This window comes from Ovis aries, chromosome 2 (assembly GCF_016772045.2).
Source record: "Ovis aries strain OAR_USU_Benz2616 breed Rambouillet chromosome 2, ARS-UI_Ramb_v3.0, whole genome shotgun sequence".
Taxonomy (NCBI): domain Eukaryota; kingdom Metazoa; phylum Chordata; class Mammalia; order Artiodactyla; family Bovidae; genus Ovis; species Ovis aries.
In genome coordinates this window covers 53,691,679-53,714,945 of record NC_056055.1, presented here as the reverse complement: position 1 = coordinate 53,714,945, position 23,267 = coordinate 53,691,679, and the positions used below count along the sequence as shown (strand labels likewise).

The 23,267-nt window shown below is 43.0% G+C and overlaps 1 protein-coding gene across 2 annotated transcripts in view; it reads right to left on the bottom strand.

Annotated features, from left to right (window-relative positions):
• Positions 1-602: 602 nt before the first annotated feature.
• The window catches only part of LOC101110212 (protein SPATA31F1-like), a 113,738-nt gene continuing 91,073 nt past the window's right edge, over positions 603-23,267 (bottom strand). The window contains exons 2-4 of one of the 2 annotated variants that reach the window (XM_060409315.1): positions 7,157-7,202; positions 6,833-6,893; positions 603-5,865 (exon numbers count right to left, since the gene is read on the bottom strand). In XM_060409315.1, coding sequence (XP_060265298.1) covers positions 2,112-5,865; positions 6,833-6,893; positions 7,157-7,202 — 3,861 coding nt within the window. In that variant the 3' untranslated portion in view covers positions 603-2,111. Of the gene's footprint in view, positions 5,866-6,832; positions 6,894-7,156; positions 12,927-23,267 lie in introns of those variants that run through there. The other variant, XM_042243308.2, reaches the window with a different exon arrangement.

Here is a 23,267-nt window from a genome sequence, read left to right as displayed (position 1 = left end):
TAACCTTAATCTATCTTTCTCTCTAGCTGTCTATAGTTAGGACTTCCCCTGAGGAGTATTAAGCTTCTGTGTTGAGAACAGACTGCTAGAAGTGTGGTCTCAGGCAGAAGGTGGGGTTAGTTATGATACTACTGCAGTAATCATAGCAGCAGAGTGAGTGAGAAGTGGTCGTGTTATGAATTCATTTCAGAAGGTAGAGACAAGAGAGTGGACTGGATACGCACAGTTAGGGGACCAATGTCAAGGAAGACATCAATGTTTTTGTCCTGAACAACTGCAAAGATGCTGTTGCCATTAACTGATGTTATGCATACTGTGATTAGAGCATGTTTCATACATGTAATGAGATAATGGATGGGCACAGGGAGTCAAGAATTTACTGTTCTATAGTCTGAGATGAGTATTAGACATTCAAGTATATGTGCTGATTAGAGAATCTGGGCATGTAGACTGTCTATCCCATGAAATCACGAGTTCTACTTTTAAATTCTATGTCTTTGCCATGTTAGTTATAACTATTTACATACAGTAAAAAAAACATTTTAGTTGAATGTAAAATAGTTCTCAGAGTTATTTTTTAAGTTTTTTTCATCTTCCTTCCATTTTTGAGATATAATTGACATGCAGCACTGTGTGCGTTTAAGGTGCACAGCATAATCAAGGTTATCTTATTGCGGCCCTGCTGGGGTCCTTCTGAGCTGAGTACCCCGGTAATCCCATGGCAGGACTCCTTATTCCATAGCACTCAGCATACTAATGTAATGATTTGTCTGCCTCCACAGCCCAGACTTTGTATTCAACTACCATTAAGGTATTATTATGCCAGCCACTATCCTAGGCCCTGGGCATATGAGACACTATTGTATTATTTAGGTAAGAATGAGTGAGTAATTTAACAAACAGAGACAGTAAACACAGACAAAAAGGGGGCAAAGTTGAGATATATCAAGATTAGAACACAATCACTAACTTCATGTTGGAGCTGAGCAAAAACACGGTTTGTAGGTATACCAGTCCCTAAAACTGGACAATTTCGTAGGGTGGAGAGTGAGTGTTCAGAAATTTTAATTTGCATTGCCTTTGGACAACAAGATTCAACTCACTGCTCTTCATCACACTATGAACCACCAAAACTCAGTTTATTCATCCCCATCCCCTAAAAGCACATGGGCACTGGGTTGGATTCCTGGTTCAAGCAAACCAGTCTTTTCTCTTATTATGCCCTCTTCAGGACCATGTCAGCATCTATCCCAAGTACTCAGACTTCCATCTACATGCTCTCCCTTCCTGCTTCTCACCTGCCTACCCTTGGGAGTTTCCATGTCCTACTGTGATCTTCATTCCCAGCGTCACTTATTCCATGCAGCTGATAGACAGAGGAGGTGGGATACAGGCAAGAGAACTAGAGCCGCCTCCCAGGTGAGCTCTCCAGAAAGACCTAACATAACCAGCAGGAGCAGAAGGGGAGATTCTATCATTCGTTTTTGGTATTTGTCATATTATCTATATGCTACTGATAGTATGAAGCACCACCTCAAGATTGGAACACTGGCACTCTCCTAAATATCTCCCCTCCAGATTGTGAGCATATATATAGAAGTCATCAGTGAATTTTGCCTGGGGCAAAAAATTCCTGGCCCCTCATTCTTGACAGTACTACCTTCCACATGGCTTCTCAGGGCCCAGGGACACCATGATATTAATCAAATTCAAGTCTGACCTTTAACTTCAATGTACCTTAAACAAGGGCCTTCCTTCTCTGCTCAAGTCCCTTTTATCCACAGTCCAGGGGGTTTGGGGTGGGAGGTGGGGTGTGGAATGCTGTCCCAGCTTAAGAGTGGGTTAAAGCTCCATCCCTAGATAGGAAGGACATTTACCTCCATTATGCCTTCCCTGAGCACACCATGATGGAGAAAAGCAGCAGACACACAACTCTCTGCTTAGAGATATATAGTGTATTGGGGTGGTATTCTGCCCACTTGCACATTAATAAAATTGACAGGAGCAGTCCTCATCAAGGGATGCAGACACTGGGGAGACTACAAAGTCTTCTGACTGTGTTGGGTCTTCTTGAGCAGACCAGAGTTTCCTTCCGAGGTAAGAGCTGAGAGTTAGGGTGAGTTCTTTGGTTGGGTGGCACAAGCCCCTCGAGGACAGTGCCGAGGGCAGTGGCGGGGGTTGCCCAGGACTGAAGCCAAGTGGAGTTGATGGGAGCGGGAGTGGTGCCGGAGCTTACTATATGGGGAGTGGGTAACATCCATGAAAGCCAGGCCCATCTGCTTCTTGGCGGGTGGAAACTGGGCCTTGCGGTCCCCTCTTGTCTTCTCTGTCTTAGTTAGTCCCTTGGGACTTTTGGCTAGAGCCAAGCTTTTTTCCACATTTTCTTTTCTGGTCCTGGCCACTTTCTCAGATGCAGAGGATATGGATGCCTCATGCCCTTTGCCTTTTGTCTGGGGTATAACACAGTGCAAAAGAGATTTTATCTTATTTCTCAGGCCATATTCTGGAAGGCTGGGCCTCGTGTGAGTACGGCCTTGCACTACCTGCCTCTGAAAGACCTGACCTTGTAAAACTCGGCCCTCCAATGGCTTACCCACAGTGAGCTGGCCCAGGAAAGTCTGGCCTCGTGACGCCTGGGGCACCACAGGCTGGGCATTCTCGGGAACCCTTGCTGGTTTGAGGGTAACACTGAGCTTGGCTTGACTGTCTTGCAGGTCTTTTTTCTGAGAATCCTTCCCCTTAGGGACTCCTCCAGGAGGTAGCTCTGGGAGTTTAGGCTGAGGGCAATGCTTAGGACTGTGTTGACAGGAAGCATCAAGGTGAAAGCGATGTCTCCGTTGCCAGGGGCTGCGGGGTGTCCTATTCAGAAGTATCCCTTCTGGCCTCTGGCCTTCAACAGAGTGGCTTTTTCCTCTTGTGGAGGAGAGTGTGAACCCAGCATCCCCTTCTCCATGGTCCCCAACCAATATGGGTTTGCCTGGCTCCTCCCTCTTTTCTGCCAGTGTGGGGACTTGGGCTGAGTCCTTGCTCTTGTCAGGCATATGGGGCTCAGGGCTCCGGGGCTCAGGGCTCCAAGGCTCCCCCAGACTGGGGTTGTTCACACTGGCCTCCAGCTGAACACAAAGCACCTGGGCCTCTGTCATGTCCCCACTGACTGAGATACTGGAAGCCCCGTGGACAGAACCATGGGGTACTATGCTGCAACTGGGTTGCTTCTGTTTCTGGTGCACCGCCTTTAACTCAGTGGCCAGCTGTTCTTTGAGGTGGAGCCACTCTGGGTCTGGGGCACATGGCATATCTGGTGGGATGGGGAGTTCCTGGAGCAGTGGTTGTCCTTGGTTGTTTAAACTCTCAAGAGACTCCTGTGTACATACATCCTCTGACATTCCTACAACTTGTTCCCTAGACTCTCTTGCCTTTATGGGAATTCCAATCTGTGCCTCTAGGATCTTCTTTCTCAGATGGAAATTCATTTTGGCCAAGATGTGCTCCCCAAGTGAAGAGGGCCTCTCAGGCTCTGTTTCGCTTTCTATAGGCAGCATCTCAATTACTCCTTCCACCTGCTCATCAGCCTGGAATTCTTCTGCAGTGTTTGAAAGAGCCTCATTGGCCTCTTGAAAGCCTGGCCCAGGACTTGGGCCCTGCTCTTCAGGTGAGGTCACCTGAGTCACAGGTTCTGTTGAGAATTGGACAGGCTCAGGCACCATCTCTGTGACCATGGCTGGGGACGTGATTGACGTGGTTGCTGGGGCCATGACCCTGGAGGGAGACACACAATAAAGAGCAGGCAGCCCTGACAAGAAGGCCAGATACTTGTGCCGTAAAGTCATCTCCAGTTTCTCAATGGCTGCCTCTGACAGGACTCCGGGCAGCTTGGGATGTTCAACGACAGCTTTTGGTGAGACCTGTTGCTGCTGATCAAGGGCCTCTGGCATCCCTTCCTGTTGAAGGTCCTGGTCAGCTGCTGCCTGGAGTTCCAGGGGCTTGCTTTCCAGGATGCAGCTGAAGGGAGTCACTTCCAGGCCCCCAGGAATTATGCACTCCCAAGATCTATATACAGAGGCAGGGATGTTGCCCTGGTGAATTTGCCCACATCTGGAGGCGATATGGCCCTGCAATATTGCCTTGGCCTTGTCAAACAAGTGTGGCATGGGGACTGACAGTGGGTCCACAATAGGTGAGAATGGGTCATCAGCTCCAGTGGCCTCCAGAGATGTAGGCTGGGGGCCATTCACACTGTCTAGGGCTGTGCTGCTCCAGGGTATAGTCTGCTGGTTAGTGGGGGACCGGAGCAACTGGATGGACTGCTGGATCTTCTGGGGCAGGCCCCAGCGGTGGTGAATCAGCTGTCTCTGGAGGTGGTACTCCAGCAGCCTCCTGGTGTGCTGCGGGAAGACTGGTTCCCTTGTGAGGACTGAGACAGGCTGCCCCGACCAGGAAGTTTTCAGAGTCTCAGAAGACTGGGCTTTGTCACCGGGCTTACATTGCACGGGGCTCTGGACATGTTGATCTCTCTGAAAAACATCTGGCAAGTCCCACTGAAGCTGGAGCTGCCTCTGCAGCAGGTGCCACTCCAAGGCTTCACACTCGTCCAGAGTCAGAAATGGGACATTGATGTGAGCTTGTTGGTGATCAGATGGAGCAACACAATCTTGACAAGACAGAGAAGACAGTGGAGTTGACTGGGTTGGAGTTTTAGGCAGCAAAGGGAGGAAGGAGAGTTCCTTGGGATCCTTCAAGAGAAAGGGGTCCTTCAAGTGGGGCTTGGACATGCTCTCGTCGTTGGAGAGGCCTTGAGAAGCCAAGAAGGTGTCAACCAGCGACTCACTGTGCAGAGAAGGCAGGCCACAGAATAGCTGGCTGTATTTTGGCTGCACGGGGCCCACTGAGTCACTGGCCTGTTGCCCAGACATTAGATAGAGGCCACTTAATTCTTTAAGGACTGACGAGGGCAGGGCTAAAGCCTTATGGCTGGGGATTTGCTGGTAGAGGTGTCTTTGTTCTGGATCCGTAACGCACCATTCAGAAACCCAGAAGGCCTGGGTAGGCTGGCCGGCCATACCTGAACCCCAGTTCTGGTACAAAATGGTCCCACATTTCTCAACAGAGAAATGAGAAGTATTATTGTGGATGAAAGAAACTGGTTGGTTATATACAGTTTGGTAAACTAGTGGCGGGTTTGGCATCAGCTGCCTCAGGGACTCTTCTACACGCCTGGGGAGCCCCCACCTCTGGAAATGCATCCATTTTTTCACATGGACCTCAAGAAGTCTCAGGACTTCAGGACTCAGGAACGGCAGGTGGGCAGGGAGGACAGTGACCATCGGCAAGGCCACTGAATGTGTCAGGGTAGTAATTTCTTGTTTCAAAGGCAGCAGAGACACCTGGGGACTGAAGGGCTGCTGGACTTGGTTCCCACAGATGAGGCTGAGGTTGCTCTGCATCATCTCCTGCAGATTCACTAAAATTCTTGGCTCCTCAGTCCCTGAGGGAACCTCTGGCACTTGGAATCCCTGCCTTAGCTTGAGATGTTCAGCCCAGTAATCATGGATGCCAGCTGCACTAGGTGACTGGGCCACGGACTGGGCTAAGGATTTCTGTGACACTGTGAGGGTTACAGACGGAACTGAAAGGTCTTTGGAGTGTGGGGAACGAAGTTCCAGACTCTGCTCAAAAGGCACATTAGACATGGGCAGAACCTCTAGGCAAGAGGAGCCCTGAGAGGTGTCCCCTGAAGTTGGGGAGATCAGGGTGTTCTCACCCAACAACTGCTGAATCTCCAGAGCCATGGTGTTGCAGGTTTGGCAGCAGGGATCTGCACACAGGATCTGCCGCACAGCCCCCTCCTGAGGTAGCCAGCCCTGGCTGCGAAGGGAAACATAGCAAATATTTGTTACTGATGGACAGTATGTTACTGTTTGTTACACTTGGCCAGTGTGTGGCCTGGAGATTGGGCCTGCCCTCCCCTAGTCCCATAAACTCTGAGGCCTGCAACAGCTGGGTGTTTAAGTGTCTACTTTTCTTCCTAGGGAAATGCCATTTGGCAACTGTAGCGGGCTGGGCTGAGAGCCTGGAGCTTGTTGAGCAAGGTCTCAGAAAACTAGTGGGAACACCGGGCCTTGAGAAACTGGGAGGTGGGTAAGCTCTCTGCTGACCTGTGCTGAGAAGCTGAATTAGAAAGGAACCAGGCAGGTTGGGGAGCCAACGGTTAGCTGATGGGGCAGCACCAGAGACGTCACCAGGTAGAACCTGGAGTCAGCCTCGCTTCGGGCCATGGAAGTCCTGCGGGAGCTCTGCATTCTGGGGATTAGGAGATGCACACAACATCTCTCAAGAGCCAATTTCTCATTCTGCAGAGCTCTTAGGAGGGGATAGCATGACAAGCTCCTGCCTGAGGGTTGTCCCAGGAACTGGCCTCCCTGAAGACAGAACCAGAAGAGGTAATGTCAGCAGGGTCCAGGGGTCTGCCCTTGAAAGGGTGTGGCTATAAAGAGAATATGAAAATGATGACTTGTTTATGCACTTAACTATCCATTCTCCTGACTGGGTAACTTGTCTCATGGTTGGGAGAAAACCCACAGAGTTACATTCTGTCAAATCCTGACTTCCAGCACCTTTGTGAGCCTAGCCCAGAGCACAGCTGGAAGACCACTCTCCACTGAGACGTCTGACCCCACCCTCTCCTCCAGCAACTCTCACCCAGGGCTCCAGGCTCCCTGTGTCTGGCTCCCTCTCAGCCATTCTCCTTCTGCCCAACCCTGCCCCAGGCCAAACACAGAAATCACCACAGGCCACGCTGGGAGGTGGGAGACTGCAAAGAGCAAGAGATCACCTTCGCATGAGCGAGAGCAGCTCCCACGGCTTGTCAGCTTCTTTCCGGGAATGTCTCCTAGCTGAGAAACCAGGAGACAGTGTTACACAGAACAAGAGGGGATTCAGGGACATCCTACAGAAATCTAAAAGCCTTGAATGGCAGGAGACTGCAGACCCCTACCCCACCCCCGATAAAAGTCTTCTGGGAGAATCTGTCACCTTGGGGATTGGAGCCTTCAGCAGTTAGAGCACCTGGTGCCTGGCACTAAGGGTCACTGGCGAACAGGGTCCATGGGAACCTCACCCCCAGGGGAGGGAAGTCGGAGCCAAGACAGGACTTTACCTCTCAATGCTGCATCTCTAGCCCTTTGTCTGACTTTTCGGTGACGCTGAAAAGACAAAAAAGTTGGAGTGTGAAGTTGGGACACCATTTTCTTTTTCACGTCCAAACCAAGACCAAGCCAATATAGATTACCGAATCCTTTTTAATTTACCTGTATTTTATTTAATTTCCTAACTTTCCACACTCCTATTTTTTTCATCTCAATACTTGTCTTCTCTTATTTCTGGTTCATTTTGAGGCTCTTCTGTCCTCCACACCTCCCATTTATTTCCTAAGAGAAGTTCTGTATCAAGCTTATAATGGAACAAGAGAAAGGGTGGAACACAATAAAGTTGTGTAGATTTAATAATCAAAGGACTTCAATTTACAAATGCCTTAATGGACCACAAACCAGAAAAATCTCCCATAAAGGGAAGTCTTCTAAGATCCAGTGAGGCACAATCCATTTCATCTAAGTCTCAACCCAAGCCAGATAGAGATGTTCTTGATTTTTCAATTAGAATACATTGCAGGGATGGTCTGGTAAGAAATGATTTCTAGGTGCTGAGAAGAGAAATACCATATGAGTAACTAATGGATGGTAAAAAAAAAAAAAAACACATATGGGCGGGGCGGTAGACACATGGAGAGGAGGGATAAAAGGAGAGGGAGCTTAAAGCGTCTTATCTAAGGCTTAATTAGTTCAGTCCTGGTCACAGTGTTTCCCTACCCGGCAACAGCTCCTTTTATGTTCCGTTAATCCATGGTAACTCTTTTTCACTTGCCAGATAATTAGAATAATAACGAAGATGGAGCCATAGGTATATAAGGGATACCCCAAATCCCACAGAACAAAAGTCTGGCTCAGCATGGTCTAAACCTCATAATCGCGAGGAGACCAACCATCCCTATGAATGTAGGCATTCAGAGTTCTGGCACCTACTGACTTCCAGTGCTACATTGTCGTCTCCGCCTCACAGATGACGGAACCAAGCCACCAGACTGCATCACAAAGCCCTTCTGTTTCACAAGGTAGGTATGGTGTCAAAGAGCTTCACCTGTCTAGGAAGTCCCTATGGGAATTCCGTCTGCAGATGAGGGGGTCTGCTTGTAAGCAATGAAGGTGCCACTCACAGGCAGTGTCTGTGTTCCCACTCTGTCTTCACTCTCCATACCCTCCGCCAGCCTGGTGGCCAGTCTGGTTATGGCTTGGAAATGGAGAGCTTTGATGTTACAGGCAGTGGGTGATGGGAAATCACAGGTGCACGAAGGGACCATGGCTGAAGTGGCAGGGACAGGTAAAAGTGGTAGCATCTTTAAAATGATACTGTGGGAATCAGAAAGGAATGCCTCCCAGACTGTGTGGCCTCAAGCTTGCGGATGAGTGAGAAGAGACTGTAAACGCTGCCTTCCCCTGAGACACACTAATGAGATTTCCTTGTGCATCTCCTTTAAGAGTTAGTTTTCTACAGCTGTTTGTAACCATGTTACAGAATTCTGTCTTCTCACAGAGATGCGTACCTGCAGAGATGTGTCAGTGACCACTTCTGACTTAAAGTCATAAAGTAGTTGCTGATTGTGGTGAGATCTACTCGTCTATTCTGTCTGTCTGCGGTTTGCCTAAAGGAATTTTGTTTGTTTGCTTGTTTTTTAACTAGAATTTTTGAAAACTTTAAGCAAGCCAGTTGTTTTCTAATTCATGACCAGGGCCCATCACTCCTATACGCTGACCATTTACTTACACATTTATGTTACCTACCTGACCTCTGTCGATATTGTCATAGTTCTCTAACACTCTAATTTTTTTTAATTTTTTTATTTCTTTGAGGGAAAAAAACTCTTTCCCTGGTGACAGTGGTCTCACAGGCAAAAATCCTTCAGCTCAAAATCTCTGAAGATACTCCTTGGTCCTTCCTCCAGTATCTAATCTTTCATCCAAGTGAAGGCTGCTGCTGCTGCTGCTAAATCGTTTCAGTCATGTCCAGCTCTATGCGACCCCATAGACAGCAGCCCACCAGGCTCCTCCGTCCCGGGGATTCTCCAAGCAAGAATACTGGAGTGTGTTGCCATTTCCTTCTCCAATGCACCATGCAGGCTAAGTCACTTCAGTCATGTCCGACTCTGTGTGACCCTATGAACAGCAGCCCTCCAGGCTCCTCTGTCCACAGGATCCTCCAGGCAAGAATACTGGAGTGGGTTGCCATTTCCTTCTCCCAACTGGGGACTGGTGAGCCCTCAATCTATGCTCAGCCCTAAGCAAGACAGTGTTAAGAGTACAAAGACATTTGAGTCATGCTGCCTTTTTGCTATCCAGACAGCCTATTTTCCAACATAAGACATCACACAAAGCAAGAGCCAACAATCCAAAACATATGGGATCATACACTCATTTGTGAGGCCCAGGTCACAAACACCCATTCCAGAGGAGAGAAAGCATAGTGAGGATCAGTGTGGTGAGACAGGGCTCCTGGGTAGAGTAACATTAGAGTTAGGTCTAAAAGTGCAGGCCACAGGCAAAAGGAGTGTATTCTAGGTGGGAAAGAAACTTGCTAACAAATGCAGAACACTGAGGAATGGGCCACTAGCACATCTGGCAGTTAGAAAGGTGGTCCATTTCTAGCAGAGGCGTAGGTGGGCAGACTGGGGAGGACTTATGGGATAAAGATTGGAGAAGTTGGGCTTCTTGATAAAGGATCAATGCATTTAACTGATTTCAATCACTCTTTTTTTTTTTTCAAGTAGACAGACATATACATGGTGGGCTTCCCCTGTGGCTCAGTTGGTAAGAATCCACCTTTAATGCGGGAGACCTGGGTTTGATCCCTGGGTTGGGAAGACCGCTGGAGAAGGGAAAGGCTACCCACTCCAGTATTCTGGCCTGGAGAATTCCACAGACTGTATAGTCCATGGGGTCTCAAGGAGTCAGCACAACTGAGCGACTTTCACACTTCACATATGCATGGTACAAAATTCAATAGGTAGAATAAGGTATGTAGAAAATATGTTTTCTTCCCAACCTCTTATCTCCCATTTTTCTTCCCTTGAGACAGTCATTTCTATCAGATTCTTGTGTATCTTTCTTAACTAGTCTAATATAGCCAAAACCAAATGGATTTGTATGTATTTCTCCAAGAACGGTAGTATAGACAGTTTTCTCTCTTATTTAATTTGATAATTAAATATATCTTGTGCATGTCAGTTTTTTAAATGGCTGTCATGTCTTCCTTGATATGACTATAACACAAGTCACCTTCAGTTCTCCATTCATGGATATTTACTTATGTACAGTCTTTTGCACTAAGTAAAAATCTCATATATATAAATCCTTATATACACATATGGGTATATATGTAAGAAAAATTCCTACAAGTGAACTGATATCTTAACAATATTGTCTTTCAATTCACAGAAATGGTACATCTCTCCACTTTTTTAGGGTATTTTTATTTTCTCCTAGAAATTTTTTAATTTCTTTGTACAAGTCTTGTATTTTGTGAATTTATCCCTATGTCAAATCTATGATGTTATTCAAAGTGATATTGTTTTCTATTTCAATTTCTAATGTTTGTTGCTTGTATATAGAAATAGAAACTGAATATGTATCTTCTATGTTGCAATCTTGCTAAATTCACTCATTGGTTGTAGTAGCTATGTTTTGTAAATTCTTTAGTATTTTCCAAATTGGTGATAATATCTGACAATTCTACATCATCTTTTCCAACCTGAATGCCTTTTATTTCTCCATTATTGCACTGCCTAGAACATTCGGTATAATGCTGACAAGAAGTGGTGAGAGCAGACATATTTGCCTTGTTATGGATCTTGTTACGGAGAGAAAACATTCCCTTTTGTTGCTCCTTAAACTTGATAATTTCAAATCTCCTATCTTTAAGGCTGCTGTTCCTTTCTTCTGCCTGCATAAATCTGCTGTTAAATCCCTCTCGGGAATCTTTCCATCCACTTACTCTATTTTTAGCTCTAGAATTTCTAGTTTCTTTTTATTTCTCTTTGTTGATAGTCTCATTTTGTTCATATATTTATTTCCTTTAGCTCTTTACCTGTGTTTTCATTGAGTTTCCTTCAGCATATTCCAGAGAGCTGTTTTCATGTCTTTATTTAGTAAATCTAATTAATGCCTGTGCTTCTTCAGGGATAGGTTGTGACAGCTTTTTTTCTTCCTTTAAATAGGCCATGATTTCCTGTTTATCGGTATCCTTTGGGACTCTTTTGCTGAAGGTTGGGCATCTGTAAAAATAGCTACCTCTCTCCGTCTTCACAGACTGGCTCTATGCTGGAGTAGTCCTCTAAATAGTTGGGCATGCTGTTAGCCTAGTGATCAGCTCAATGGAAAAGTTTAAGTTCTTCTCAGGTCTCTTCTAAACAGGTGTCTTGCCTGGACATATTTTTGGCTTCTTCAATTCCCTCATACACATGGCTACTTTTCAGTGTCTCAGTCTCCCAAAGAATCTCACCTTAGCTTCTTCTTTGGGCCTTCAATGGTCTACTTTATGTCTCCATCTATAGTCTCTTACCCAGGAGGTCTGTAGTCCCCTTATAACTTTCATGGCACTATCCACCATTCCTCTGTGTCTAAGATCTGAATTAGATGATATAGAGCCCAATGCCTTAGGCAGCCCTAAGATAGTCAGAACATTCAAATAAGGACCGCTCTGCTCAAGTCAGACATGACTTGGTAAATGAACAACTGCTCCCTTTGTTTCAAGGGAGGGAACTGTGTATTGGGCTGCCACTTCCTCTACACCAAAACTACACGGCACTGAGAAGGGGAGTGGGGCAGAAAGTACAAACATCATGAAATATTTTACTGCTTTGAATGTGACTTTTCTTGCCTGAATATTTGCTTGGTTGTTATAGCCTTTTGACAATTTTCCATAGTTTTTATAAGGGTTTTATACCAGTTTCTGGTAGTTTTTTGGTGTTCCCATGGGAGAACAAGGGCTTAGAGATTCCCAGTCCACTGCTTTTCCCTATAAATGTCTTGAGCTTTGTTTTGCAATTCAGTTAAGTTACTTGGAAAGAGTTTGATTCTTTCAGGTATTCCTCACAAGCCTCATTAGTCATCAACATTTAGTCCAGGATTTTTACTTACTACTGAAGTAAGGCCTTTCTTGGTACCCTACCCTATGCCCTAGTTATTATGAAGTTCTCTATTTTAACTGTTGGAATAGGCTCTCTATCTGCCTCTACATGTGACCTCTGAGTACTATGCCCTTATATTTTTTCAGGAGTCTTTTTTAACCCTTCCTCTGGTACTTTTCTCAGATGCGTATTCTGACCAATCCTTGGCTGCACATTTGAGGCAGACCTTCTTCATATCCCAAGAGTTCTCTCTATATCCAGCCCTCTCTTCTCAGATAATCTGCACTGTGAATTCTAGCTGCCTTGGCTTCCTTTGACTCCTAGCTCCACCCTCTCAACCCAGAGACTGAAGTATGGATCACCATTTCTGAGCCATTCTGCACCTGTGCAGAAAAGCAGCATTGGAAATAGGTATCAGTTCACTTCAGTTCAGTTGCTCAGTCATGTACAACTCCACGACCCATAGACTGCAGCATATCACACCACCCTGTCCATCACCAACTCCTGGAGCTTGCTCAAACTCATGTCTATTGAGTTGGAGATGCCATCCAACCATCTCATCCTCTGTCGTCTCCTTCTCCTCCTGCCTTCAACCTTTCACAGCATCAGGGTCTTTCCCAGTGAGTTAGTTCTTCACATCAGATGACCAAAGTATTGGAGTTTCAGCTTCAACATCAGTCTGATTTCCTTTAGGATGGACTGGTTGGATCTCCTTGCAGTCCAAGGGACTCTCAAGGGTCTTCTCCAACACCACAGTTCAAAAGCATCAATTCTTCCGTGCTCAGCTTTCTTTATAGTTCAATTCTCATATGCATACATGATTATTGGAAAAACCATAGCTTTGCCTACATGGACCTTTGTCGAAAAGTAATCTCTCTGTTTTTTAATATGCATTCTAGGTTGGTCATAGCTTTCTTCCAAGAAGCAAAAATCTTTTAATTTTATGGCTGCAGTCACCATCTGCAGTGATTTTATAGCCCAGAAAAATAAAGTTTCTCACTGTTTCCATTGTTTCCCCATCTATTTGCCATGAAGTAACAGGACCAGATGCCATGATCTTCGTTTTCTGAATGTTGAGCTTTAAGCCAACTTTTTCAGTCTCCTCTTTCACTTTCATCAAGAGGTTCTTTAGTTCCTCTTCACTTTCCGCCATAAGGGTGGTGTCATCTGCATATCTGAGGTTATCAATATTTCTCCTGGCAATCTTGTTCCAGCTTGTGCTTCATCCAGCCTGGAATTTTGCATGATGTACTCTACATATAAGATAAATAAGCAAGGTGACAATATACAGCTTTGACGTACTCCTTTCCCAATTTGGAACCAGTCTGTTGTTCCATGTGTAGTTCTAACTGTTGCTTCTTGGCCTGCATACAGATTTCTCAGGAGGCAGGTCAGGTGGTCTGGTATTTCCATCTCTTTCAGAATTTTCCAGTTTATTGTGATCCACACAGTCAAAGCCTTTGGCGTAATAAAGTAGTAGATGTTTTTCTGGAACTCTCTTGCATTTTTGATGATCCAGCAGATTTTGGCAATCTGATATCTGCTTTCTCTGCCTTTTCTAAATCCGGCTTGATATCTGGAAGTTCTCGTTTCATGTACTGTTGAAGCCTGGCTTAAGAATTTTGAGCATTACTTAGCATGTGAAATGAGTGCAATTATAGGGTAGTTTGAACATTCTTTGGCATTGCCTTTCTTTGGGATAGGAATGAGAACTGACCTTTTCCAGTCTTGTGGCCACTGCTGAGTTTTCCGAATTTACTGGCATATTGAGTGCAGCACTTTAATCACATCATCTTTTAGGATTTGAAAGAGTTCAACTGGAATGCCATCACCTCCACTAGCTTTGTTTGTAGTGATACTTCCTAAAGCCCACTTGACTTCGCATTCCAGGATGTCTGGCTCTAGGTGAGTGATCACACCATATCTAGGTCATAATCTTTTTGTATAGTTTTTCTGTGTATTCTTGCCACCTCTTCTTAATATCTTCTGCTTCTGTTAGGTCTATACCATTTCTGTCCTTTATTGTGCCCATCTATGCATGAAATGTTCCCTTCACTTCAATTCAGTTCAGTCGCTCAGTCGTGTACGACTCTTTGCAACCCCATGAATCGCAGCACACCAGGCCTCCCTGTCCATCACCAACCCCCGGAGTTCACTCAGACTCACGCCCATCGAGTCAGTGATGCCATCCAGCCATCTTATCCTCTGTCGTCCCCTTCTCCTCCTGCCCCCAATCCCTCCCAGCATCAGAGTCTTTTCCAATGAGTCAACTCTTCACATGAGGTGGCCAAAGTACTGGAGTTACAGCTTTAGCATCATTCCTTCCAAAGAAATCCCAGCGCTGATCTCCTTCAGGTTGGACTGATGGATCTCCTTGCAGTCCAAGGGACTCTCGAGAGCCTTCTCCAACACCACAGTTCAAACGCATCAATTCTTCAGCGCTCAGCTTTCTTCACAGTCCAACTCTCACATCCATACATGACGACTGGAAAAACCATAGCCTTGACTAGACGGACCTTAGTCGGCAAAGTAATATCTCTGCTTTTGAATATGCTATCTAGGTTGGTCATAACTTTTCTTCCAAGGAGTAAGTGTCTTTTAATTTCATGGCTGCAGTCACCATCTGCAGTGATTTTGGAGACCAAAAAAATAAAGTCTGACACTGTTTACACTGTTTCCCCATCTATTTCCCATGAAGGGATGGGACCGGATGCCATGATCTTCATTTTCTGAATGTTGAGCTTTAAGCCAACTTTTTCACTCTCCACTTTCACTTTCATCAAGAGGCTTTTTAGTTCCTATTCACTTTCTGCCATATGGGTGGTGTCATCTGCATAACTGAGGTTAGTGATATTTCTCCCGGGAATCTGGATTCCAGCTTGTGTTTCTTCCAGTCCAGCGTTTCTCATGATGTACTCTGCATAGAAATTAAATAAGCAGGGTGACAATATACAGCCTTGACGGACTCCTTTTCCTATTTGGAACCAGTCTGTTGTTCCATGTCCAGTTCTGTTGCTTCCTGACCTTGGTAGCTCTAATTTCCTTGAAGAGACCTCTAGTCTTTCTCATTCTATTGTTTTCCTCTATTTCTTTGCACTGATCACTGAGAAAGGCTTTCTTCTCTCTCCTTGCTATTCTTTGGAACTCTTCATTTCTTTTCTCCTTTGCCTTTAGCTTCTCTTCCTTTCTCAGCTATTTGTAAGGCCTCCTCAGACAACCATTTTGCCTTTTTGCACTTCTTTTTCTTGGGGATGGTCTTGATTGCTGCCTCCTATACAATGTCATGAACCTCTGTCTACAGTTCTTCAGCCACTCTGTCTATCAGATCTAATCCCTGGAATTTACTTCTCACTTCCACTGTATAATCACAAGGAATTTGATTTAGATCACTCATTGGAAAAGACTCTGTTGCTGGGAGGGATTGAGGGCAGGAGGAGAAGGGGACGACAGAGGATGAGATGGCTGGATGGCATCACTGACCTGATGGACGTGAGTCTGAGTGAACTCCGGAAGTTGGTGATGGACAGGGAGGCCCGGCGTGCTGCGATTCATAGGGTCGCAAAGAGTCGCACACGACTGAGTGACTGAACTGAACTGACCTGAGAATGGTCTAGTGGTTTCCTCTACTTTCTTCAATTTAAATCTGAATTTTGCAATAAGGAGTTCATGATCTGTGCTACAGTCAGCTCTAGGTTTATTTTTGCTGACAGTACAGAGCTTCTCCATCTTTGGCTGCAAAGAATATAATGAAACTGATTTCGGTATTGACCATCTGGTGATGTTCATGTGTAGAGTCATCTCTTGTGTTGCTGGGAGAGGGTGTTTGCTATGACTAGTACTTTCTCTCGGCAAAACCCTGTTAGCCTTTGCCCTGCTTCATTTTGTACTCCAAGGACAAATTTGCCTGTTACTCCAGGTATCGCTTGACCTCCTACATTTGCCTTCCAGTCCCCTATAATGAAGAGAACATTTTTTTTGCATGTTAGTTCTAGTAGACCTTGTAGGTCTTCATAGCACCATTCAAGTTCAGTTTCTTCAGTGTTACTCATTGGGACATAGACTTGGATTACTGTGATACTGAATGGTTTGCCTTGGAAACGAACAGAGGTCACTCTGTTATTTTCGAGATTGCACCAAGTACTACATTTCAGGCTCTTTTGTTGACTATGAGGGCTACTCCATTTCTTCGAAGGGATTCTTGCCCACAGTAGTAGATATAATGGTCATCTGAGTTAAATTCGCCCACTCTGGTCCATTTTAGTTCACTGATTCCTAAAATGTCCATGTTCACTCTTGCCACCTCCTGTTTGACCATTTCGAATTTACCTTGATTTCTGGACCTAATATTCCAGGTTTCTATGCATATTGTTCTTTACAACATCGGACTTTCCTTCCATCATCAGTCACATTCACAACTGGGTATTGTTTTTGCTTTGGCTCCACCTCTTCATTCTTTCTGGAGTTATTTCTCCACTCCTCTCCCGTAGCCTATTGGGCACCTAACAACCTAGGGGTTCATCTTTCAGTGTCATATCTTTTTGCCTTTTCATAGTGTTCATGGGGTTCTCAAAGCAAGAATACTGAAGTGGTTTTCCAAGTGGAAATAGATATAGTTGTGTCCATTAAGTCTCTGGTCAAAATGATAATCTGCACATATACAGGATGAGACTCTGTGAAATCTAGCTTAGGACAGCTGCTGGAGCTGTGAACTGAGTGGAATTTCAGGAGGTTTCATGGCACTGTTAGATATAGGAACCCAATGGGTCAAAATGGAGAGAACTTACTGAAACATCGAGGACACTCAAAAGGTCTTCCAAAAAGTTCATGCTGTAGGATAAAACACTCTAGACCTTGATAAGGTCACTTTAATCCCACCCCAACAAAGGTTAGAAAAACCCTTGAAAACAAAATTTACTGATCTGCCACAAATTAACTATCTGTCAGAATAAATATCAACATTTCTCTAAACGTGAGACTGAGGCAAAAGAAGTATAAGATTGACCTAAAGCATCTGGTGACAAGAGGTATGTTAAATCCTCAAAAATTCATGAAGACATATCAAAAGAACACAAGAGACAACTTAAAGGAGCTACCTCTGGCCAAGGAAAGGACAATTTGAGTATCAAAATAGTGATAATAATGGATAACATAAGGTTAAGAATCTATTAATCCATACTGATATAAATAATACAAAAGAGGGAAGTCCTTCCTTCTAGAAGAATGCCAACTTATAAATATAGAAGAAATAATGATAGAAAGTCTATAATGATTGCTACAAATAGTGACTGAATGTTTGAGGAGGAATAGAATATTTTCAGAGTATCTTGCCATAAGTTAAGGCACCATCTTAATTCAATTTGACATCATTTATATTGGGACAAATCAAATCATTTGCTTCCCAATACAATGCACTGAAAAGAACACGATCACTTTTGGTTGCATAACTGTCAAAATTCCATAACTTGAATCTAATCATGAGGAAACACTGAACAAATGGATACTCGATAAAATAACTGGTCTCTATCCTCCCAACAAGAAGAGACAAGACAACTAAATGCAATGCATGAGAGAAAATTAGCTATAAAGGATATTTAGTAATATTGTCAGTTTTTACTCTTCAGAAAGATTACTTTGCTTTATAGGGGACAGACTTTAGGGGAACAAGAATTTTAAAAATGACCATTAGGATCACATTGCCTAGCTCAAGAGCATTGGGATGCTATATCTAGCCCATACTAGACACAGTTGGGGCTTAGACTGGGTTTCTAACAGTAGATTTGTTAAGAAGCTGTGCAATTTAGAACATATCTGGAAACACATCTACTGGTAAATTGAATGTTAGATGTGAAGGTAAAATAAAGAGTTAAAATTCTTAGTTTATTATTGGCCTGAGGGATTGGATGGATGGTACTGTGAATGATAAGGTGAAAACTTATGGAATATGGATTCTGGGAGCTCAGGAATGAATACTTCTTACTTGACTATATCATAATAGTCTGAGGTACATATTATATTTTCAAGAAAAAATATATAAGGAATTGGATGTACAGGTCTGGAAGTCAGGGTGTAGATCTCAGCTAGAACTATAAACTTCAGAGTCATTTCGTTGGTGGTGCTGTTTAGTCTCTAAGTTATGTTCGACTCTTTGTGACCCCATGGACTGCAGCACAACAGGCTCCTCTGTCCTCCACTATCCCCCAGAGTTTGTTTAAATTCATGTCCACTGAGTATCTGATGCTATCTAACTATCTCATCCATAATTGAGATATGTGGCCAGATAAAAAATAAAATTAGAGAAGAAAAGAAAATTAAGCAGTAATTGAAGTGTTGAAGTAATCCAGGGTTACTTCGACACTTGGGGTCTGGTAGGGGAGGAAGAGACAGCAAAGGAAATCAGAAAAGATGGATGGTGAGTTTAAAGAAAAGGAAGAGTGTGGTGTTCTTCTAGAAGTATTTCAAGAAAAAGGAAATGGTCAACTGTGTCAAATGCCAACAGAAGGTCTACTAAAGTGAAATATAAAATGACCATTGACTTTAGTAAAATATGAGTCATTGTGATGCTGACAAAGGTCCATTTCAGCAGAGCTGTGGGTACAAACAGAGAAGGCAATGGCAACCCACTCCAGTACTCTTCCCTGGAAAATCCCATGGACAGAGTAGCCTGGAAGGCTGCAGTCCATGGGGTGGCTGAGGGTCAGACACGACTGAGCGACTTCACTTTCACTTTTCACTTTCCTGCACTGGAGAAGGAAATGGCAACCCGCTCCAGTGTTCTTGCCTGGAGAATCCCAGGGATGGGGGAGCCTGGTGGGCTGCCGTCTATGGGGTCGTACAGAGTCGGACTTGGCTGAAGTGACTTAGCAGTAGCAGTGGGTAGAAAACCTGGTTAGAGGAGGTTCATCAAACAATGAAAAGTGAAAAAATAGAGCAAATGAGTATAAATATACAACACTTTCAGGAAATTTTACTGTGAAGGAGAAAAAAAGACTTGTATGGTAAACAGAAACAATACAAGATCAAGGTTGTATGTATGTGAACTTTGGTAGTCTAGCATATATTTGTGTGTTGATAAGAGTGATCTAGATATGAAGAAAATGATAGAAGGAGGGAAAGAATACTTAATGGCACTTTAGTTCAGAGAAAAAAATAACAGAAGGAGAAATATTGGCAGAATTTTATGGGAAATGTTGTTGTTGTCAAGTCACTCAGTTGTGCCTGACTCTTTGTGACCCCATGGACTGCAGCACACCAGGCTTCCCTATCCTTTACCATCTCCTAGAGTTTGCTCAGACTCATGACCATTGAGTCAGTGGGAAAATGAGGACATTTCTTTTCCAACTGTACTTATTTTCTATACAAAATTGTAGTTGTTCCTCATCTGAGTGTTAAGGGGGAGGGTGGCACAACTATAAAAAAAATGGGGGTGTGAAGTGGCTGGCTTAGGAGTGAAGAAAATATTAGTACAAGTGACCATTTGAGAATTATAGTTAACAAGTGCAATGAATCCAGTCAGCACTGTTAAATGATTTCTCCTGTAAGGTTCAGTAGCTGTGTGAACTAAACAGATAATTTAGGTTAGCCAAGGTGTGAGTTTCACTAAGCAAGGATTATGGACAAAAAAGAGGAGCAATATGGTAGATAAGAAAATAGTGGAAACAGTGAGAGACTTTCTTTTTTGGGCTCCAAAATCACTGCAGATAATGACTGCAGCCAAAAAACTTAAAAATGCTTGCTCCTTGGAAGAAAAGCTATGACCAACCTAGACAGCATATTAAAAAGCAGAGATATTACTTTGCCAACAAAGGTCCATCTAGTCAAAGCTTTGGCTTTCCAAGTAGTCTTGGTGGATATGAGAGCTGGACTATAAAGAAAGCTGAGCACCAAAGAATTGATGCTTTTGCACTGTGGTGTTGGAGAAAACTCTTGAGAGTACCTTGGACAGCAAGGAGATCCAACCAGTCCATCCAAGAAGAAATCAGTCCTGAATATTCATTGGAAGGACTGATGCTATAGCTGAAACTCCAATATTTTGGCCACCTGATGCACAGAACTGACTCATTGGAAAAGACCCTGATGCTGGGAATGATTGAGGGTGGGAGAAGTGGACAACAGAGGATGAGGTGGTTGGATGGGATCACCAACTCAATGGATATGAGTTTGAGTGAGCTCTGGGAGTTGGTGATAAACAAGGAAGCCTGGTGTATTGCAGTCCATGGGGTTGCAAAGAGTCAGACACAACTGAGCAACTAAACTGAACTGAACTGAAAAAGGCCATTTTTAGTACTAGACCATGGACTCCAGTCTGGCTAGGAAGAGAAGTGAACATATGATAAAGGTGTAGGACAGTGAGAGTTTATAGTCACTGAATTGAAAGTCATAATAGGCAAAACTGGAAACAGTCCAACTGTTTATCAGTTGATGAATGGATTAATAAAATGTCATAGGCATAAAATGGAATATTATTTGGCAATTAAAAGAAATAAAGTACTGATATATGCTATAATATGGATAAACCACAAAAACATTATGCTAAGTGGAAGAAGCCAGTCACAAAATATCCCATATTGTATTATTCTATTTATATACCAATAAAATGTCCAGAAAGGCAAATATACATAAATAGCATATTAGTTTCCTAAGCCTAGAAGCAGTGAGGGAAAGCAGATACAGGGCTTCTTACTGGAGTAAAAAAAATTCTGAAATTAATATGGTGATGGTTACACAATTCTGTAACCATACACTAAAAAGCATTTAATTGTAAACTTGAAACCAGTGAATTAATGTGGTATGTGAATTATAGCTCAATAAAATTATTTTTTTCATAACTTTAAAGCTTGAGACATAAAAAAATTGAAAGAATCTGTCATCAGGAATCCACAAGGAATTTTAAAGGAAGTCATTTAGACAGAAGGAAAATTATATGAATTGGAAATAAAATCACAGAAAGGAATGAACTATAAATGGTAAGAACATGGGTGAACATATATTTTTCCTATTATTTATACCTCTGAAAATAATTGACTACCTGAGCAGAAATAACAACAACATATTATGTGTTTTGAAATATATGTATAAGCAAAATGTATGATAATACCATAAAGGCAGAGAAGGGAGAAACTGAAATATACTACTGTTAATGTCTCCTATGACATATGTAGTGTTATAGTATCACTTGAAGTTAGGTGTTAAAAAGTCGAAGAGTTAAACAGCAAACCCTAACACAACTATACAAAATATATTGTCTTCCTCTGACCATAATGGAATTAGAAATCAATTACAGAGATACATCTGGAAATCATCAACTATTTGGAACCAAATCAGTTCAGTTCAGTTCAGTTGCTCAGTTGTGTCCGACTCTTTGTGACCCCATGGACTGCAGCACGCCAGACCTCCCTGTCCATCGCCAGCTCCTGGAGTTTACTCAAACTCATGTCCATTGAGTCAGTGATGCCATCCAACCATCTCACCCTCTGTCATCCCCTTCTCCTCCTGCCTTCAATCTTTCCCAACATCAGGGTCTTTTCAAATGAGTTGGTTCTTTGATCAGGTGGCCAAATGACACACTCCTAAATATATCAGTAAAAGGAAAAATTAAAAAAGGAAACTAAAAGTACTTTAAACTCTTAAAATATATTCTGAATGAAATTTGAATAAAATTCGTGGGACATAGGGTGAGAGAAATAGGCAGTACTAATCAGGTATATTTAAAAGAAGAAAACAGTCAAATCAACAATTTCAGCTTTCATCTAAAGAAACAAAAAGAACAAATAAAATTCAAAGTAAGGAGAAAGAAGGGAAATCTGTAAAATAGAAAATAGAAAAACAATAGAGAAAATTGAGAATTTCAAAGGCTGTTTCTTTGAGATTATTAATAAAATTGATAAATTCTAGCCAGACTGATCAGGAAAAGTGAAGTGAAAGTTGCTCAGTTGTGTCCAACTTTTTTTGACCAGTCCATGGAATTCTCTAGGCAAGAATAATGGAGTGGGTAGCCTTTCTCTTCTCCAGGGGATCTTCCCAACCCAGGGATTGAACCAGGATCTCCTGCATTGCAGGGATTCTTTACCTACTGAGCTATCAGGGAAGCGATCAGGAAAAAGAGTGGATCAAAATTACCAATACAGGGAATGAGAGATGACATCACCAGCAATTCTAGAGATAATAAAAGAATAAGAGACTATGATGAGCAACTTTATGCCAATGAATCAACAACTTAGATGACAATGACAAATTCCTTGCAAAACACAAACTACCAAGGCTCACACAAAAAGAGACAACCTCAGTAGCCTTATATCTATAAAGGAAATTGAATTTTCAGTCAAAGACCTTCCCACAAAGAAAAATCCAGGGTCAAGTGTCTTTACTGGTTATTTCTACCAAACATTTAAGGAAGAAACAATAACAATTCTCTACAAACTCTTTTGTAAAATTGAAAAGGAGGGAATATTTCCCAACTTGTTCCATAAGGCCAGTAGTACCTTGATGCCAAAACCAGAAAAAGATATTTTTTTAAATGTACAGTTACGTATCACTCTTGCACATAGATACAAAACTTTTAAGAAGTTTAGCAAATTGAAACAAAAAATTTATGAAAAGGATAATACATCATGACCAGGTGAGGTTATCACAGAAATACAAGGTTGATTTAACATTTGAAAAGCATCATATTGATGCAATGTATAACATTAACAAACTAAAAAAGAAAAATATCATTTCAACAGTGCAGGAAAAAACATTTGACCAAAAAATCCAACATGCATTCCTAAAATTTTTAAATCTCAGCAAACTAGGAAAGGAATTCCTTCACCTGATAAAAGGCATCTATGAAAACCCCATTGCTAAGGCCATACTTAATGGTGAGTATGATTAATCTCCTCTAAGATTAGTAACAATTCAAGGATACCTACCTTTGCAACTTCTATTAAACATTGTACTGAAGGTCCTAGCAAATGCTATGACATTAGAGGAAGAAAGGAAAGGCAACCAGACTGGAAAGGAAAATTGACTTTATTCACAAATGGTATGATTGTCT